The sequence below is a fragment of the Physella acuta genome, unplaced genomic scaffold, assembly GCF_028476545.2.
Source record: "Physella acuta isolate Inbredline_101_S28 unplaced genomic scaffold, ASM2847654v3 ptg000381l, whole genome shotgun sequence".
NCBI classification, from domain to species: Eukaryota; Metazoa; Mollusca; class Gastropoda; family Physidae; genus Physella; species Physella acuta.
Genome location: NW_026731900.1, coordinates 174766 through 192795, shown reverse-complemented (window position 1 = coordinate 192795; position 18030 = coordinate 174766). Strand labels below are relative to the sequence as shown.

General features: G+C 36.5%; 1 protein-coding gene across 2 annotated transcripts; it reads right to left on the bottom strand.

Moving 5' to 3' along the window:
* Positions 1-2580: 2580 nt before the first annotated feature.
* LOC131942018 (uncharacterized) lies at positions 2581-17861 on the bottom strand. Of its 2 annotated transcripts, none has more exons than XM_059301675.1 (2): positions 17698-17861; positions 2581-9958 (listed from the first exon to the last, which is right to left on the bottom strand). In XM_059301675.1, exon 2 carries the CDS (start codon positions 9941-9943, stop codon positions 3536-3538), a length of 6408 nt encoding a protein of 2135 aa, XP_059157658.1. In that variant the 5' UTR covers positions 9944-9958; positions 17698-17861; the 3' UTR covers positions 2581-3535. The 2 variants fall into 2 exon arrangements, with proteins under 2 accessions (XP_059157658.1, XP_059157659.1); XM_059301676.1 differs by lacking the exon at positions 17698-17861 and adding an exon at positions 10064-10128.
* Between the last annotated feature and the right edge of the window lie 169 nt (positions 17862-18030).

The window sequence follows — 18030 nt, the reverse complement described above, 5'->3', positions numbered from 1 at the left end:
GACCATCATATTTTAATGTAAATAACTACTATTATTAGTTGTAGGTTAGAGTATTTGTGTTATAAAATAACTATTTTTAGACCAACAAATGTCAAATATCGTGACAGTATAGCTTAAATATTTAAATAAAACTGGTGTGATAATTATGTAGTGAGTATTGGCCTAAAAACAAATGTTAACTATTGATGATAAAAAATGTAGAACTAGTCTAATCCTAAGTATCCATGGCCTATTCAAAACAAAAATGAAGGCACTGTGCAAGAAGGGGAAGTCAAAGACGTCACTGGATGAAAGACATCAAAAATTGGACTTGGCTGCTCGTTGCAGAATTACTCAGCAGATGACTGAGACAATGGGCAGATAATTATAAGAACATCAACTTTGGTTTACACTAGCATAAATATGAAAATAAATAGATGAAATTATTTTTAAAAAGTATTCAAAAAACAACTACCAGCTACATTTCATAATTTTAATTCATTAACAAAGCATTGTCATATGCATCCTTTAATTATTTATTGCAAAAAGAAAGACCTTTTAAATTTTATATTAGCAACTACAAATAAATTAATATGGATTACGCTCTATTGAAGATACAAATAATGATACAAATAATCGCCTACAAAACATATTTGTAAAAACAGATTTTTTTAAAAATAACAGCAAAATAAATTTTAAAAAAAAGAGAAATTATATGCTAATTATTTTTAAAACTTTGTTTGGAGGCAAAATTAATGAATGTTTATCAATGACAAATGCTTTTGAAAGAAGCAACTTTAAAATTCTTTTAATCCTTGTTGATTAGGTAGGCGCACAACATTATCTAGTTAATGTTTTTTACAAACATTATTTTGAACCTTTTTAAACCCATAACCAATTAACCATTGAATTATGTAATCAGGATCAATTTTTGGTACAGTCAAAATATTGACAATATTCATTTGTGGTCATACTATATATAATAACAAAATCAGTTAGCATTTTTTAAAACTTAAGTTATAATAATTAGTTCACTATTTATGACATCAGTAAAACAAATTTTGCGATATAGTCTATAAAATAATAATTCAGTTCTTTCATAATTTTTTAAAAAGTTTTAATTTCTCATCTAAAATATATTAGGCCTAATACATTAGTTTCAATAGTTACAATAATGGCACAGCCTGTTTAAACTGCTTAGTGTATATATATATATATATATATATATATATATATATATATATATATATATATATATATATATATATATATATATATATATATATATATATATATATATATATATATATATATATATATACTAGCTGCATACCCGTGCCCCGCCACGGTAAATCTTTTTTAAATGTACCAACTTGGAAACAGAACAAAACAAACAAAAACACAACACAAACACAACCACAACACAACCTTAGAATCACTACCGGACAACTTGCTTTCCTAGGCGTCCACGCCCAAAGAGAGCCTTTCCAGCATAAAAAAAAGCAAAACAACAACACAACCACAACATTAGAATCACCACCGAACAACACGCTTTCCTAGGCGTCCGCGCCCAAAGACAGTCTTCCCAGCATAAAAAATTTAAGTCACATAAATAGATCCTACTCCATAACTTATAATAAAACGATGCGATGCAAATAAATTTACGGCAAGTGGTGTTTACTTTTATAGTTCTAAGAAAACACATTGGCAATGTAATTAGAATCACCACCGAAAAACACGCTTTTCCGAGGCGTCCGCTCCCAGAGAGATCTTTTCCAGCATTCTCTATACCAAATTATACTCTAATTCTAAAATTTCACTATCTGTTAACACCGAAAAACAAAAACAAAAAGTAGTGATTTTGAGAGATCATAGACTAATTAGAAAATAATATAAATAATCTTAACATTTTTCTTTTTAAATTATGAACCTTAACATATAATAATCAATGCGGTAGTAATAAAAAAAATTAACTTAAATTATTGATATGAGTTAAATTTATTTTTAAATTTCCTCCCTTGCAAAAAATTACAAAAAAAGAGTTGAATTAATTAGTTTTTTCGCCCTACTGTTATAAAAATGTATCTACTTTTTCTAGGAATATAAACGAAAATGATATTTAACATTGATCCTTTTAATATGTTTTAGTAATGTGCGTGTATTTAATATTTTCTTTACGTTATGCAAAAGAGTAAAAAAATTCATAAAAAAACGTTTTAATAACAAGCTTTTATGTAATGATGCACTAAAAAGTAGAAAATAAATTATACACTACTATTTAAATTACTATAAAGAAAAGCGTTGGTCACTTTAGTATCTATTGGATACCTTTACTAATGTTAAGGAAGACACCCACGCTTTTCTTTATAGTAATTTAAATAGTAGTGTATAATTTATTTTCTACTTTTTAGTGCATCATTACATAAAAGCTTGTTATTAAAACGTTTTTTATGAATTTTTTTTTCAGTACTTTACATGTTTTATTTACAATAGAGTTACATGACTAAAAACCATTGCGCGCCTACTGAACATCACGTTCAGTAGGCGCGCAATGGTTTTTGAACGCAGCCATTACGTGATGGCGCAGCTATTGAAGGTGATGACGCGTGTGGTGTGGTTGGCTAGACATGCCTACTAATTCGGTTCAAATTTTTATTAATTCATAAAAAATTAATTAGGCATCCAATTAAGTCAAATTTAGTTTTAGATTGCATTGTCTTCACGTCTTGACCCACGTGCCAACTGTGAATCGTATCGGTCAAGTAGAACTGTCCGAATTTTCACTCCTGTGTTTCCGTCTAGACAGACAGACCGACGAGGAAGTGAGTTAAATAAAAGCTTGTAAAAACAGTGGCAACTATAAAATAACTTTACGTCGTTATATATAAAAAAAACCTACTCTATTACTTATAATAAGACACTGCGATGCACTGAAAAGCACTGCATGCTGCTGTCTACTTTTATGGTTCCAAAATCTATAGCCATGACGTACTGACACACTACCTAGCCGCTTATATATATAGTAAAGGTTGATTTAAGCATACTACCTATGAAGGAAAACTTTTTTTACAAAAAGCTAATTTTATGATTGTCTATAATTATTATAATGTATTTTCTTGTGATCCTCTTCATTTAAAGGACTGAGATTATACAGGTTACAGTGTGGATTACATTTTATTAGCAAATTAGTCGACACATAAAACAAAATCTGAATGTCTAACAGAAGTAAAAAAAATGGTTAAAAATGCTTTCTGAACATTACTTAGCTTAAGCCACATTAATGATACAAACTTCTTTTTCCAACACAGACATTTTAGCCAAATTTTTTTTATAATCTTTCAAGTCTTTTTATTATGCTGTATATTGTTGCTCTTAATTGTAAAGGAAGTTCTTGTCCTTCTCTGCTTACACCAAACCATTGCTGATAGTTTTAATTTGAAGGTTTAATTTAAAGCTTAAAACAAACATTGCATAAAAATCAAATTAAATAAGTATTTAAAGCATGGAAGCATTGCCTATAGAAAAATCCAAAGGTAAATATAGCTTAATTTTTTAATTAATCAAAAAAACCACCATGCTTTTTAACCAGATGAGCGTAACATTCTTGCCCTGATTGAAAATCTGCCAAACAAATCCAACAGAAGTAGATTTTACACCCACTGCAATGCATCTTATTGCATCCTTCACTTTTTTCTATCACAGTTGTACATTTGGGACAGTGCTTTCTGTTGTTGGGGTCAGCTCGTATCCATTGGTCTATATTTAAATCTGCTTCCTTTGTGGTTGCAGCCATTTTACAGGTGAGACCTGCATGGTACACTGTGTGGCAGGAGGTGCACAGGCTGACAGAGCAGGATGGGCAGGTAAACTCATTGCCCTCTTCACAGGTAGTCACCTCATACACGATAGGACAGTTGGGGGTCAAGCAGAATTTGTACTTGCTGGGATTCAGAGAAACCAATGCGTTCAGAGACCTTTGCAGCAGTTTTGCTTTGTTTACCCACTTTCTCTTGACCATAAACTGGAAATCTCTCCAAACCAAAGGCAGACCACATGTCTGACGTTCACATTTTACTGGGAATTTGTTTTCCCCCAGAGCATCGTCAAGCTGGAGCCTGAGACAGCCCAGGCAGTAGCCATGCCCAAAGCCCTCAAGCCTGTACAGATCTTCTGCTGTGTCTACTGGACTCAGGCATATGCCGCAATCTGGTAAAACTTTATCCCCATCAATGCCAGGATTTCTAGCCAGGGAAGCTTCCACCTCAGCTATTCTCGCCAACGCCTTGTCTACAGACTCTCTATCCCCAATAAGTGACAGTTCTTGCAGTTTGAAATTTATAATGACATCACTAAGAGAAAACGTTTCAACAAGGTCATCACGGAGATTTTGGAACTCTGCCATCAAAGCTTTCATTAGACCTACTGGTTTCCCTGGCCCTTTTAAGCTGGCAATCTTATGGTATCCTTGATTGATTTTATCCAAATATTTATTGATCTCTATTTTGCACTGGCTAATATTTTCTGGACTTCCATAGAGATGAAGTTTTTCTCTGCGTTCATCAATGACTATGACAGTTGATAAAGATTGTTGTATTTCACGTAAAAATGCTTTCCCCTCACGATTGAGAAGTTTTTTTAATAGATTATCCTCACCACACTGGATGATCTCACCTTCCAGCACCTTCTGTATCAAGTCTCTAGCTTCAGCTATCTCATGAGCTTTCTCTGATGATACTTCAATGATAAAGTTCTTGTTTTTTATGATTCGTTTGGACACCACAATCTGCTTGTACTTCTGCAAACCTTCACGAATTTCATCCAGCTGATTTTCTGAGACTCTCATGATGAACTGGGGTACATGAAAAGTGGTCTTGAGGTTTAGGTGGATTTGAATAGAGCTGCCAAAAATTGTGCATCCTCTTACAGAATCACAAGCAGCCAGTCCAGCTACTGGGTCATCAAATTGAATGAAACCAATATGATCAACATGGTTCTCTTTTGGTAGTATCAAATCCAGTTCAAATTTATGTCGAGAGATATATTTTTCAAATTCTTCAACCAATTGTTGTTTGTAGCAGGACATTTCAATGTTGGTTGGGGCATTGACTTTATTGCGGACTAGGCTTACACGTATTTGTTTTTCTAAGTATTCCCTATTATCCAGTAAATGTAAAACTGCACTTTTGATCTCAGTTTCACTTGCTGACCCTGTTTTAAAGCACATTAAGTCATTCTCATTTTTGGAAATTTGAATTTCAAACATTCCAGTAGGCAGAGATAAGTAGCGTCCAACCAATCCTGCTTTCTCCACCGCTGGACACACTATAAAGGCAGTCCCAGGTGGTTTAATGGGTCTTCTGCACCAGGAAAGTTTAGCAGAATAATTTCTCTTTTTCTTCTGTTGAGTTTTTAGTTTACCAACATGTGTCTCATCCTTCTGTGTACCTTCAACAGCTCTCTCTGCTTCAGCTGGTGAGCTGTATCTAACAAAACCCCAGGGCTCCGATTTTCTAAAGGATATTATTTCTTTTATTGCTCCAAAACATTCAAACTTGGCCCTGATCATTTCCTCTGTGGTGTTGTGAGTACAGTTTGTGACCAGGACTTCAGTGCTTTGGTCAGGCATGAGCAGAAGATTGACTTCTCCCCCTTGACCAAGAATGACTCGAAACCCACATTCAGGTTCTCCGTGATCTACTCTCAAAAGTGGTAACTCCTCTTCCTCCAATGTCAAAACTGTTCTTAGATCATATTTTGATCTCATTATTTTTTTAAGGGCCTCCTTCTTCATTGTAGATGTAGAGTAGATCTCAATGGTCCCCAGTTCTCTGTCAGCTTCTACAACAATGTTGGCCATTCCTTCTTCAAGCAACTCATTTTCCAACTGGCGCAGATTACTGTACCTTGGACCAACAATCTTTTGAAATATAAACCTTCCAACTTCCTCTTTGTGCACAACTTTGATCCTTCTCTCCCTGACACTCTGCAGGTTGAGGGAAATTTTTTGGCTGGCAATGGCCTCAGTGACCCAGTCTTCATCAACCACTGTCATTCCTTTGATCAAATCTCTGGAAGTTTTAGTCAACTCTGTGTACACTACCCATTCTGGTTGGGCATTTTGGGACACCAGACTAGAGGATGGATGAAAATGTACTTGTCTTTCTACCAAAGGTACAAAATATCCAGCTTTGATATGACCCAGATAATGACTCAGTGAAGGGAGGTAAGACAGAAAGATCATTTTTCTCAAAGCATTGAGAGTTGCCTTATCTTCATTGAAAACATAATCCATGGAAGTACCAAGTTCTTTTTTCAATACAGAAGACACTTCACCAACACATTGCTTGACAAATTTAAAGATTTTATAATTAATGCTGTTTTCTCTACACCATTTGGACTGTCCAGATTTATCAAGCTTTTCACACTGTTTGTAAACTTGCAAGTGTGTAAATATATCACCAAACTCAGAACTGAAGAGATTTTTTTTCTGGGATGATTTCTGCTGTTCAGACTCTGCTAGGCCCCTGTAAAACAGATTTGTCCCATGGGTTATCAGAGCTGCCACAACTAAAGAGTCATACAGTAAGTTTTCTCTGTCTCCTTGGAAGATTAGGTAGCCTTGTCTGGGGTCAAAGGGTAACTTTGAAATCCATCTCCCAATGTCTGTTATTCCACTTGAGTTCAATGCCCCAAGCTGGTGCAGAAGGGTCAAAGCTGAGTCAATGGCCTCCTTGCTGGGGGGCTGAACAAACTCATACTTGGTAAAGTCAGTGCCAAGTTCTGCAAGTTTCAGGACAGCTTGACCCAGGTGGACTCGAAGAATTTCTGGATCACTGATGGTGGCCATGGAGTGGTAGCTCTCTTCAGTGCAGAGCCTGTAGCACTTGCCATTGACAGTACGTCCAGCTCTGCCTTTCCTCTGGTCAGCGGAGCTTTTGCTGATGACGTGTGTCCCCAGAAGATTGATGTTTTTCTTGGGATCATATTTCATTTCTTTGGCCACACCTGTGTCTATAACATACTTAATGCCATCAATTGTAATGGAGGTTTCTGCACAGTTTGTGGCAAAAACTATTTTCCTTACTCCATCTGGAAGAGGCTGAAAGACTTTCTTTTGTTCATCAGGTGGAAGCTGTCCATGAAGTGGAAAACATTTGAAGTCTGCTAGCTGTCTTTCTTTGGCACATGCTGCTAACTGTTTGACTAACTCTTCACAGCATCTCATGATTTCAACAGGGGAAGTGAGAAAAACAAGAATATCACCAGGACCTTCATTCTTGTGGACATGTACTACTTTAGCAACCGCTTTCTTTTCATAATCTTCAAACTCATTTGTGTTGTCCATCTCATACAAGACATCTACTGGAAATGTCCTTCCTGAAACTCTCAACTCTGGACCACATTGGAAGTACCTGATAAAAAGTTCTGGTTCTATAGTGGCTGATGTAATGACCACTTTCAAATCAGGTCTTTTGGGTAAACAAGCTTTGATCATGCCCAGTAGAAGGTCAGTGTAAATACTGCGCTCGTGTGCTTCATCCACAATGATGCAAGAGTACTCAGTGAGCTCTGCATCTTTCAGGCACTCATTTAGCAAACAGTGGTCAGTTGAGAAAATTATTTTGGTCATTTGTGAGACCGTTTTTTTAATTCCAGTTTTGTAGCCAACAAGACCCCCAACTTTTTTCACCATCTCCTTCGCCACACGTTCAGCAAGAGTTATGGCCGCCACTTTACGAGGCTGTGTGCAGATGATAGCACCACTTCCTGCTAGACCAGCCTCGTACAGGTACTGGGCTATCTGGGTACTTTTTCCTGAGCCTGTCTCACCCAGTATGACAGAGACTTGGTTTGCCTTCACATGTTCTACAATGTCCTTTCTCCTGGCGTAAATGGGTAAAGCTGTGCTAAGTCGTTGACACTCCACTCCCACTGTCTCAAGGACATTGTTCAAATCTGTCATTGAAGCTGTCAATAGATTCAGCTGTTTCACTCTTTCTTTTAGTTCATTACAATCATCTTCAAAAACTTTCAGCTGTTTAGTTAACTCAACTAATTTATCTCTTAGGGCCAGCTCTTCACTGTTGTCAACATCATCTTCGCTTTCCTCAACAAAAGCAGGTGAATCTAATCTTTTAATAGACTCTTCATTAGAACGATTCTTTTCTTCATGTTTTTTAAGTGCTTCTTCATAATATCTTATCTTTACTTTATGTTTCTCCATGCTAGAGACCATCTTTCTATCAATTTCACAAACAGTAGCATCAACCTGAGTTCTGAGGTGTTCGCTCTTCAGTGGGGGATTCTTGCCTACAGCTGTGTCAGCTATCAAAGGTCGCACAGAGATTCCTTCTAGTCTTACCCTGTTCAGTTTCTTGACAAGCCTGGAGGCAGCAGATTTGCTTGGACAAAACATTTCAAAAATTGTACGAGAATCCAGTAGCTGAACCTCGGACAAATTATCCATACTGACCTGATGGTACAGATAATTTTGGAAAAAATCTCTGGCTTCAGTTTTACTAGAGAAACTTTTCCCAACAGAAACTGAGACTTTTGTGGGCCGAGGACTTGAAGTTTCTTCAGTTTTAACCAAATTTGATGAATTAACATTTTCAGCCATTTTACTTTGGGCACCATATTTTTTTACAGATGTCTCAACTTTTCTTTTTGGTTTTAAAAAGTCTTGTTCTGGATTAGACCAGGCCCTTGGTTCTTTTCTTTCACCGTCCTGAATGTTGGTTTGTTTGAACGTCTCGTTATCTTCTTCCTCCTGGTCTGGGCTGTTTGCTATCTCAAAACTGACTGGAACATTCAAGGCCATTTTTACATTTTGGCTGAACTCTTTAACTACTTTCTCAGCCATTAATTTATTTGCATTAACAACCAATATGAACTGGCCTTTATTTTTCCCACAAACAACAGATGCTTCATTCAAAGTAACCATGCACTTTTCTGATGTATTTATATGTTGATTAATTATTTCTTTTAAATTCTTCTCATTAGAAAACTGCTTCATGATTTCAATGCTAGCAATAGTTTTGAATGGTCTGTCTCTTTTCTGTAATTTCTTATTTTTTCTCCTGTTTCTAACTTTATTTTTGTTAACAGCTGTTTTGTCAGCAGCTGGAGTTGTGTCCCCTGTCCTGAAATCATCTCCAGCATGACCTTGAGAGCCACCCACAGAGTTTAAACTCTCCATGCTGATTGTATAGTTTGATCTTGATGCTGGTCTAACATGACATACAGTGTCTACTTGCCGAGGATATCTAGACTTGACTTCCACTAAATTATGGTTTGTGTAAGTTTTGTTGTAGCCAGAGCTTCTGTTGGGCTTATGACTAGTATAGCTGTGTGCACTTCTGTGAGAATCTGCAGGGAATTGGTTCTGATTCCTGTCATAGATTTCCTCCCAGTGAGCACCCCCACTAGGGTTAGTGTGCTGTGCATGTCTTGTCCTGGGGTTGGGTGGAGTAGGATCCCACTGAGCACCCTCACAGGGCCGAAGCTGTGGTGTGTAGCTGATGGAAGAGTTTGGAGTTCTGGAGCTCTGTGGTCTGCCAAATCCTTTTCTGTGAGCAGCGTTATTCTCCCTGTTGTTACTTCTAATGTGATCATCACCTGGTGAGCTACTGGCAGACTCTAAACTGTCAACGCTGCCTAAAGATTGCATCCTTGACCTTGGTCTCATGTTACAGGCGCTGGGCTGATATCTTGGGTCAATGTGGTTTCTGTGTAAGCTGGTGGAGGTGCCTTGGTAGACCTCACGCCTCTCTGCTGCCCTGCACCCCTCATCATCATCATCATGAACTCTGGTACTTGAAGCACAGTCATAGAGACTTGTGCTTGTGTGGGCATTGATCTGAGCAGGACCCTGGTGGCTGTAAGCAAACTGGCTGTTGGAAACTTTGTAAGACCTGGAGCCCCCTTGTTTACCTGGCCAGACATTTTTTCTTTTCTCTGACATTGTTGTGGCTCATCCCTAAGGAGAAGCAGAAATATAAAGGTTGCGATTATATCATGTGATTATTGTCAATTAACATCTTTTGTTTATATCATGTGATTAAAGTTGGTGAACATTTCATACTTTCTTATCACAAAATCATTGATGATTCAAAAGATGCAAAGTTTTTACAAGCTTTCATTTAACTTGCTTCCTCTCAATCCTCTGTCATCAGTCTGTCTGTGGAAATTTTGTCCTAATTACTCGGCTGTCTTATCCAACTATTGCATGCACATTATCATGTTCATTAAGAGTGCAATGGTTTTTAGTCAGGCAACTCTATTGTAAATTTTTAAAATGTAGAACATAAATGATTTTCTTTAAATATATAATAATATACTACTATTTAAATAACTATAAAATACAATGACTCATCTATTGTAATGTTTACATTTGGATATTCATTGTTAAATTAACAATGAAACATATATATATATATATATATATATATATATATATATATATATATATATATATGTATATATATATGTATATAAATATATAAATATATATATACTAGCTGCATCCCGTGCTCCGCCACTGTAAATCTTTTTTAAACGAGAAAAATGGCCCGTTGAGGAAGGGTACCACGGGCGCTAGGCTGATAGTGCTGTCTCTTTTCTCTAAACTAAAACCAACCCACCCCCCCACACACCACCCCCACCCCCACACACCACCCCCACCCCCACCCCCACACCACCCCCACGCCTCACCCCCACACACCACCCCCTCCACACACCGCCCCCCACCCCCCACCCCCCCCCCCCCCCCCCCAAAAAAAAAAAAAAACATGTCTACCGTCCCATTCAACGAAATATAATTATATACTTTTTCCAGTGTCCGCCCCCTCCCAGAAAATTCTATCCCCGCCCCCAAAAATTTCAAGTACCCCCACCCCTCTCCGGGGAGGAAAAAGTCTGAAAGAAACACTGAAACCAACCCCCCCCCCACCCCCCACCCCCCCCACCCCACCCCCCCACACACCACCCCCCCACCCCCACCCCTCCACCACCCCCCCACCCCCAAAAAAAAAACATGTCTACCGTCCCATTCAACGAAATATAATTATATACTTTTTCCAGTGTCCGCCCCCTCCCAGAAAATTCTACCCCCGCCCCCGAAAATTTCAAGTACCCCCACCCCTCTCCGGGGAGGAAAAAGTCTGAAAGAAACACTGAAACCAACCCACCCCCCACACCCCCCCCACCCACACACACCACCCCCACACACACACTCCCCCCCCCCCAACCCCTCCACCCCCCCCCCCCCCCCCAAAAAAAAATCATGTCTACCGTCCCATTGCAAGAAAACCACTTTTTAGATTAGACACATTAATTAGGCGGTAATTTTATTATAGAGTATCGATGAGGAAATTTCTTTTGAGTTGGGGAGGGGGAGGGGCTCAGACGTTCTTACGCGGGGGGTGGGGCTTCGCCCCTACCCGAAGAATTGTATGCAAGAAACTCTTCACGCAAACCACTTAGATTAGACAACATTTCCTCTTTATTCAATATTTACGCCAGAATCAATGACGTCATTATATTACTGTGAGATTATTTTCTACTCTGTGCGCTAAATGTGTCGACGTCATACTTCGTTTTTCGAATTACTATGCATGTTTTTAAATTGCTTGTCTTTTCTCTAGAGCGTTCTTGTCAGACAGATAAATAGATAGATAGATAGATAGACAGACAGCGAAACTATTATTATAGATGTACCAACTTGGGAACAGAACAAAACTAAACACAACAAAAACGAACGCAAAAAAAAAAAACGAAAAAACAAACAACACTCATAATATAAACACAATTTAAATGCAATCATAAAGGCATATTGCTCACAGTCTAGCCCGTAGCGCCAAATCGCGCCCTTTTCGGTGATTTGCACCCCCCTCAAACTTTCGATTTGCACCCCTTCCCCCCCCCCCCCCCCCCGCCCTAAAACTTTCGATTTCCACCACCCCCCCCCTCACAAATTTTTTCCAACCCACTTTGGCGCCCCCTAAGGTCGGCACCCGGGGATATATGCCCCCCCCCCTCGCTACGCCTCTCCTATAAAACCCGAAAGATAGAATAATAATTAGAAAACAGTATAAATAATAGGCAGTATCTATAATATATACAATATTTCACTTTATCCATTCACGCATTTTTTTTCCAGTACTTTAAATTTTAAAAATTTACAATAGAGTTTCATAACTAAAACCATTGCGCACCTAATGAACGTGATGACGCGTCTATAATAGTGCTGAATAGTTGATTAAAAATTATAAGTAATAAACAGTAGGGCCTACATTCAGTGAATAAAATAAATAAAAGATTGCCTTTTATCAATCCATGCTAATTATAATTTTCTAATTATAATTTCCTCTTAGACATCCGAATAATTTGCATTCACATTTTGCTAATTATATTATTGCAACACTAATTCCTTCTATGACGAACGTATATTTGCATTCACATTTTTTATTAGCGTGAGTTTAATGTATTTTTAAATTACCTCCTTTGTCAAAATTAGAAAAGAGTTAAATCCATTTGATTTTTCTAACCTACAGTTATTATGTTATTAAAATGTATCCACTTTTTCTAGGAATATTAACGAAAACGATATTTGACATTGATCCTTTTAATATGTTTTAGCAATGTGCGTGTATTTAATATTCTCTTTACGTTATGCAAAATTGTACAAACAGTGGAAATTATAAAATAGCTCTATGCCGCTATATAAACAAACCCTACTCTAATACTTATAATAAGACACTGCGGTGCACTGAAAAGCACAGCATGGTGCGTAGTTTACTTTTATAGTCCCAAAATCTATAGCGATGACGGACGGAAGGAAGGAAGGAAGGAAGGACAGACACAGCCCGCTTATATTATAGATATATATACATATATATATATATATATATATATATATATATATATATATATATATATATATATATATATATATATATATATATATATACATATACATATATATACATATATATACATATACATATACATATATATATATATATATATATATATATATATATATATATATATACATATATATACATATATATACATATATATACATATATACATATATATACATATATATACATATATATACATATATATACATATATATACATATATATACATATATATACATATATATATATATATATATATATATATATATATACATATATTATATACATATGTTATATAAATATATCCCTTTATATATATATATATATATATATATATATATATATATATATATATATATATATATGCCTAGTTAAATATATGACTAGATTGAAGAATCTACTAGATTCTAAATAAGATGTGACATGTTTTGCCCATACTGTAGAATGTAGATAGCTCTAATCTATGACTATGTATGACTAGTGTGAATAAATAATGTTGTTAAATTTATGGTCAACTCTAGAGTCTATAAAAGAGATCTATAGTATTTGTTATAGATTGACGAGGAGCCACATTGGTGTTAACAGCCTTTTATTTACAGACAGCCATGATGCAAAGAGAGGAAGGAAGTGGCGAGAGACAACTATTTATAGATAACAACATGTAAGGGACATCACTCAAGATAACAATATAAATATAATACCAATACAATTATCTCAATCTATTACATCCCTTTACCCTTAGAACACAATAACACATCTCTCAATAGAACAATTGATAGTATCCTAAAATCACCAATTATATTGTAACATGAACACTATGGTAGATTACATCCTTACAAACAATGCACAATATGCCACAACATAATCAAGATACAAAACAATAATGTCAAAGTCCTCTTGACCTTTAAAATCATAGGTCTAACTTATTTGGGACTTTGATTGTCCTGCTTGACCTTCTCAGTGGCTTTTGATTTGGTGACTCAAGATTCTGACCATCTGGATTCTCTATCTCAGGAGGTCTAGGATTTAAATCATTAACTCCAGAATTTACATTTTCTGACTCCAGACAACTTGGTTCACTCATATCAACAGAACTTGGTTGTGAAACAAACTGAGTTGGTGTGAACTGTTCAGATTTGGTGGGATTGATAGATTCACACTTATTATCTGCACAAGTTATTTTTAACTTTATAAGGCACAGGTCCTGTACATTGAACAATTTGACCTGGTATCCATTTTTCCTTTCTCCCATAATTTCTTAGATACACATTCTTATTAACACCAAATTTTCTTTCAATGAATGTTTGTCATGATTTAATGGAACTATTTTTGAATTGGCATCTGAAAGTATTAAATGGCAAAAATCTTTTTTTTTTCTTTTGATGTTACCCTTTTAGTTTCTGTAAGTGCTAATGATGTTAGCAAAGTTGTTTGATGATCACATTCCTTCTTACTAATGTATTCTCTTTAAAACATTTGAAATTGCCATATCACCATAATCATTTATCAAGTTACAAGTACTTTGTTTAGGCAACTCTGACTGGTAATGGACTGCATCTTCTCCATCTTTTATATTATCTTCACAAAGGGTTTTATTTCTTATTTTATATGGCCTTAAGTCATCATTCACAGACTCTTCAGGCCAACCATTCATACAGTGCTCATATACTTTTATTAAGCACTCATCTTTTTGTGTTTCTCTTTTAATATCATTCACATTTATATTGGAGTTATCCATGATAGTGAAGAGAACAAATACATCTTCTGGTACATAGCTCAGGCTTTGGTTTTTTAAAGGTAATCTACTAAGACTATCTGCACTATTCTCAGATCCAGGTTTGTATTTCAATTCATAATTGTATGCAGTTAGTGTGATAGCCCATCTTTGAATTCTTGGTGAGGCATGCTCAGGTAGGGTTTTGTTTTCTCCAAATAAACCTAGCAATGGTTTATGATCTGTAAAGATGGTGAACTTCCTACCAAACAGAAACTTATGAAATTTCTTAACACCAAAAATGATGCCTAAGCCTTCCCTATCTAACTGAGAATAATTTTTCTCAGCCTGGTTCAAAGATCTACTGGCAAAAGCAATGGGTCTGTCACCCTTCTCATCCATGTGGGACAAGACTGCTCCTACACCATCTGGTGAAGCATCACATGTTAATATAAGTCTTTTCCCTGGGTCATAGTGAGTTAGTAAGGTGTCAGAAGACAAAGCCTCTTTTGCTGTATTAAAAGCAGTATCTTGTTGTTTACCCCAGTGCCAAGTTGCATTTTTCTGTAGCAGCTTGTACAGTGGTGATAGTTTACCAGACAGATTTCCTATGAACTTTGCATAGTAATTTATTAAGCCCAAAAAAGCTCTTAGTTGTTGGGTATTTTCAGGTTTGGGTGCTTCTTTAATAGCTTTTGTTTTCTCAGGTTGAGGTCTGATGCCTTGTTTGCTCAATATATAACCAAGAAAACTAATTTCTGTCAGCATGAATTGACATTTATCTTTGTTTATCTTTAAACCTTTTTCACCAACAATTTTCAATACTTTATCAAGTGTTTTAAGATGTTCAGTGTCATTCTTACCAGTTATGTACACATTGTCAAAGTACACACAAACATTTGGAATATCCTTAAAAATACTGTCCATGACAGCTTGGAAAATTCCAGGGCTAGATGATATGCCAAAACATAGTCTTTCATATTGGTAGAGTCCTTTATGTGTGTTTATTGTCGTATAGACTTTTGAATCTGGATGCAGTTCTAGTTGAGTGTAAGCATGACTAAAGTCTAATTCAGTGAATTTGTCTCCTCCTGCCAAATTCAAAGAAATTTCCTCAATGTTAGGTATAGGGTACCTATTTAGCTCTATTTGCTTATTCAGTGTAGTTTTATAATCTCCACAAATTCTTATAGAACCATCCTTCTTTAACACTGGCACAATGGGCGACGCTTAATCGGAATAGTCTACCTTCTTTATAATGCCATTAGATTCCAATCTACTTAGCTCATTTTCAATTTTATTCCTCATTGCATAAGGTGGAACTCTAGCTTTGCAGTATCTTGGATTTGTATCTTTAATGCTTAACTTCACTGTTCTATCATTTAGTAATCCTGGATTACCAAAAACACATTTATTTTCAGATATAACTTTATCTAGTGAAGTAAGACTAGATTCTTTTACATTCTTCAATGAACAAATACTCTCCCAATTTAACTTAAGATCACTTAACCAGTTCCTACCTAGTAATGGCGGTCCATTTCCTTCAACCACAAGAAGAGGAAGTTTAACACTTTGACCATTATAACTTACATGAACCATACACTCTCCTATTACCGGAACATTGTCACCAGTGTATGTTGTTAGACACTTGTGACATGGCTGTAGAGGCACTGATCCTCCTGTGACAGCGTCAAAATCTTTCTTTGTTATGACTGTTAGAGATGCTCCAGTGTCAAGTTGGAAGCTGATGCTCTTACCGTTGATATTAACTTGTACATTGATGGGAGCATGACTTATTGATTTCACAGAGAATAGGTTGAAATCCGGCTGCGAATCAGTTTGAGCATTTTCACAGGTAGAGTGGTTCATTGGTTGGGTTAGGTAGTCTTGGTGAGAGTTAACATAGTGCTGCCTTTGGTTGCGGTACTGTCTTGACTGGCTAGATTTAGCAACAGACGAAGACTTTGCAAAGCAGGCCTTGGCAATGTGACCTTGCTCACTGCACTTATAACAAGTTGCAGACTTGAACTTGCACCGATGAGATGCATGGGGACCTTTGCATCGATGACATTTTTGATAATTATTACTAGATTTAGATCTAGGATTTGAACGAGCAGGCTGTTTAGCATAAGTTGGAATGCTCTGATGGGGTTGATGTTTATTGACTAACCTGCTGTTTACTGCATGGATCTCTGAAGGTGCTAAAGATCTCGCCGCATCTGATGACTGCTGGAATGACATTGCAAGTTGTATTGCTTTTTCCAATTTTAGATCTGACTCGAGCAGCAACTTTCTTTGAATATCAGGGCTGTTTACACCTGTCACAAACTTTTCACATAATCTGTCAGACAGCGTGTCTCCAAATTCACAAAATTCACTTAAATGACGTAAAGCAGCAACATATTCTGATATTGACTCGTTTGGTTGACGAGTCCTACTGTCAAATCTAGCTCTACATAAAAACTTTGATGGGGTAGGCGCATGGTGGTCTGTTAGCAATTTGCTCAGCTCGTTAAAGCTCTTGGTAGTTAGATTAGCTGGTGCGCATAAGTCTTTTAGTAGCCTAAATTGTTGAGGCCCTATGACTGTTAACAAAACAGCTCTCTTTTTGGCTTCTATCGTCACGTCGTTAGCTTCTAGGTAAAAGCTTTACCTCTCTAGGTAATCTTGAATGATTTCATCATTCGCATCAAATTCTTTTATTTGGCCATACAGCGCCATAATTCTAGAAATAATTAGCTAATAAGCTCTAGCAAACCTCTTTTTTGCGTAATTAGGTGCTCTTTCTAGTAGATGTTTATCCTTCGTCGCCAGTTATAATAGATTGACGACAGAAGCCTGTGGTTGTATATAACACGTTTAATGGGTCTAACTACATCACGATGGTAACACACAGAGAGGACGGAAGGAAGTACACAAGGGACATCACTCAAGATAACAATATTATAAATAGAACTAATACAGAAGAGTGAGTTCCCTTGACCTCACAATTATTTCAATCTATTACAGTATTGTAATATAGAGTATAGAGGTCTAGAATAGAGTATTATAGGCCTATTTTATATCATCACTACTTACTAGTGCTACCGATGTGTCTGTATGTGCGTTGTAAGATTTATTTTTAGATTTAGGCCTATAGTTAATAGACCCACTCAGCCACTGGCCCACTGTTTGTTGGTTGATTTCTTATCAGAAACTTCCTGGAATTGACCAACTTCCACAAAACAAAAGTAGAAGTAAAAATAGATTCTAGTTGGTAGAGTCTAGCTACTGCTACTACTACTAGCTAGAGACGCCGGGGGCCAGACGGTCTAGTCTAGTCTAGACTGACTAGACTAGATCTAGATTTTAAATCCTAGATCAACTGATCTAGCAAGTAGTATTCGCTAGATCTAGGCCTATATATACTCA

Excerpts from the sequence above, each read along its gene's own strand:
- LOC131942018 (XM_059301675.1), bottom strand. The coding sequence starts at position 9,943 with ATGTCAGAGAAAAGAAAAAATGTCTGGCCAGGTAAACAAGGGGGCTCC.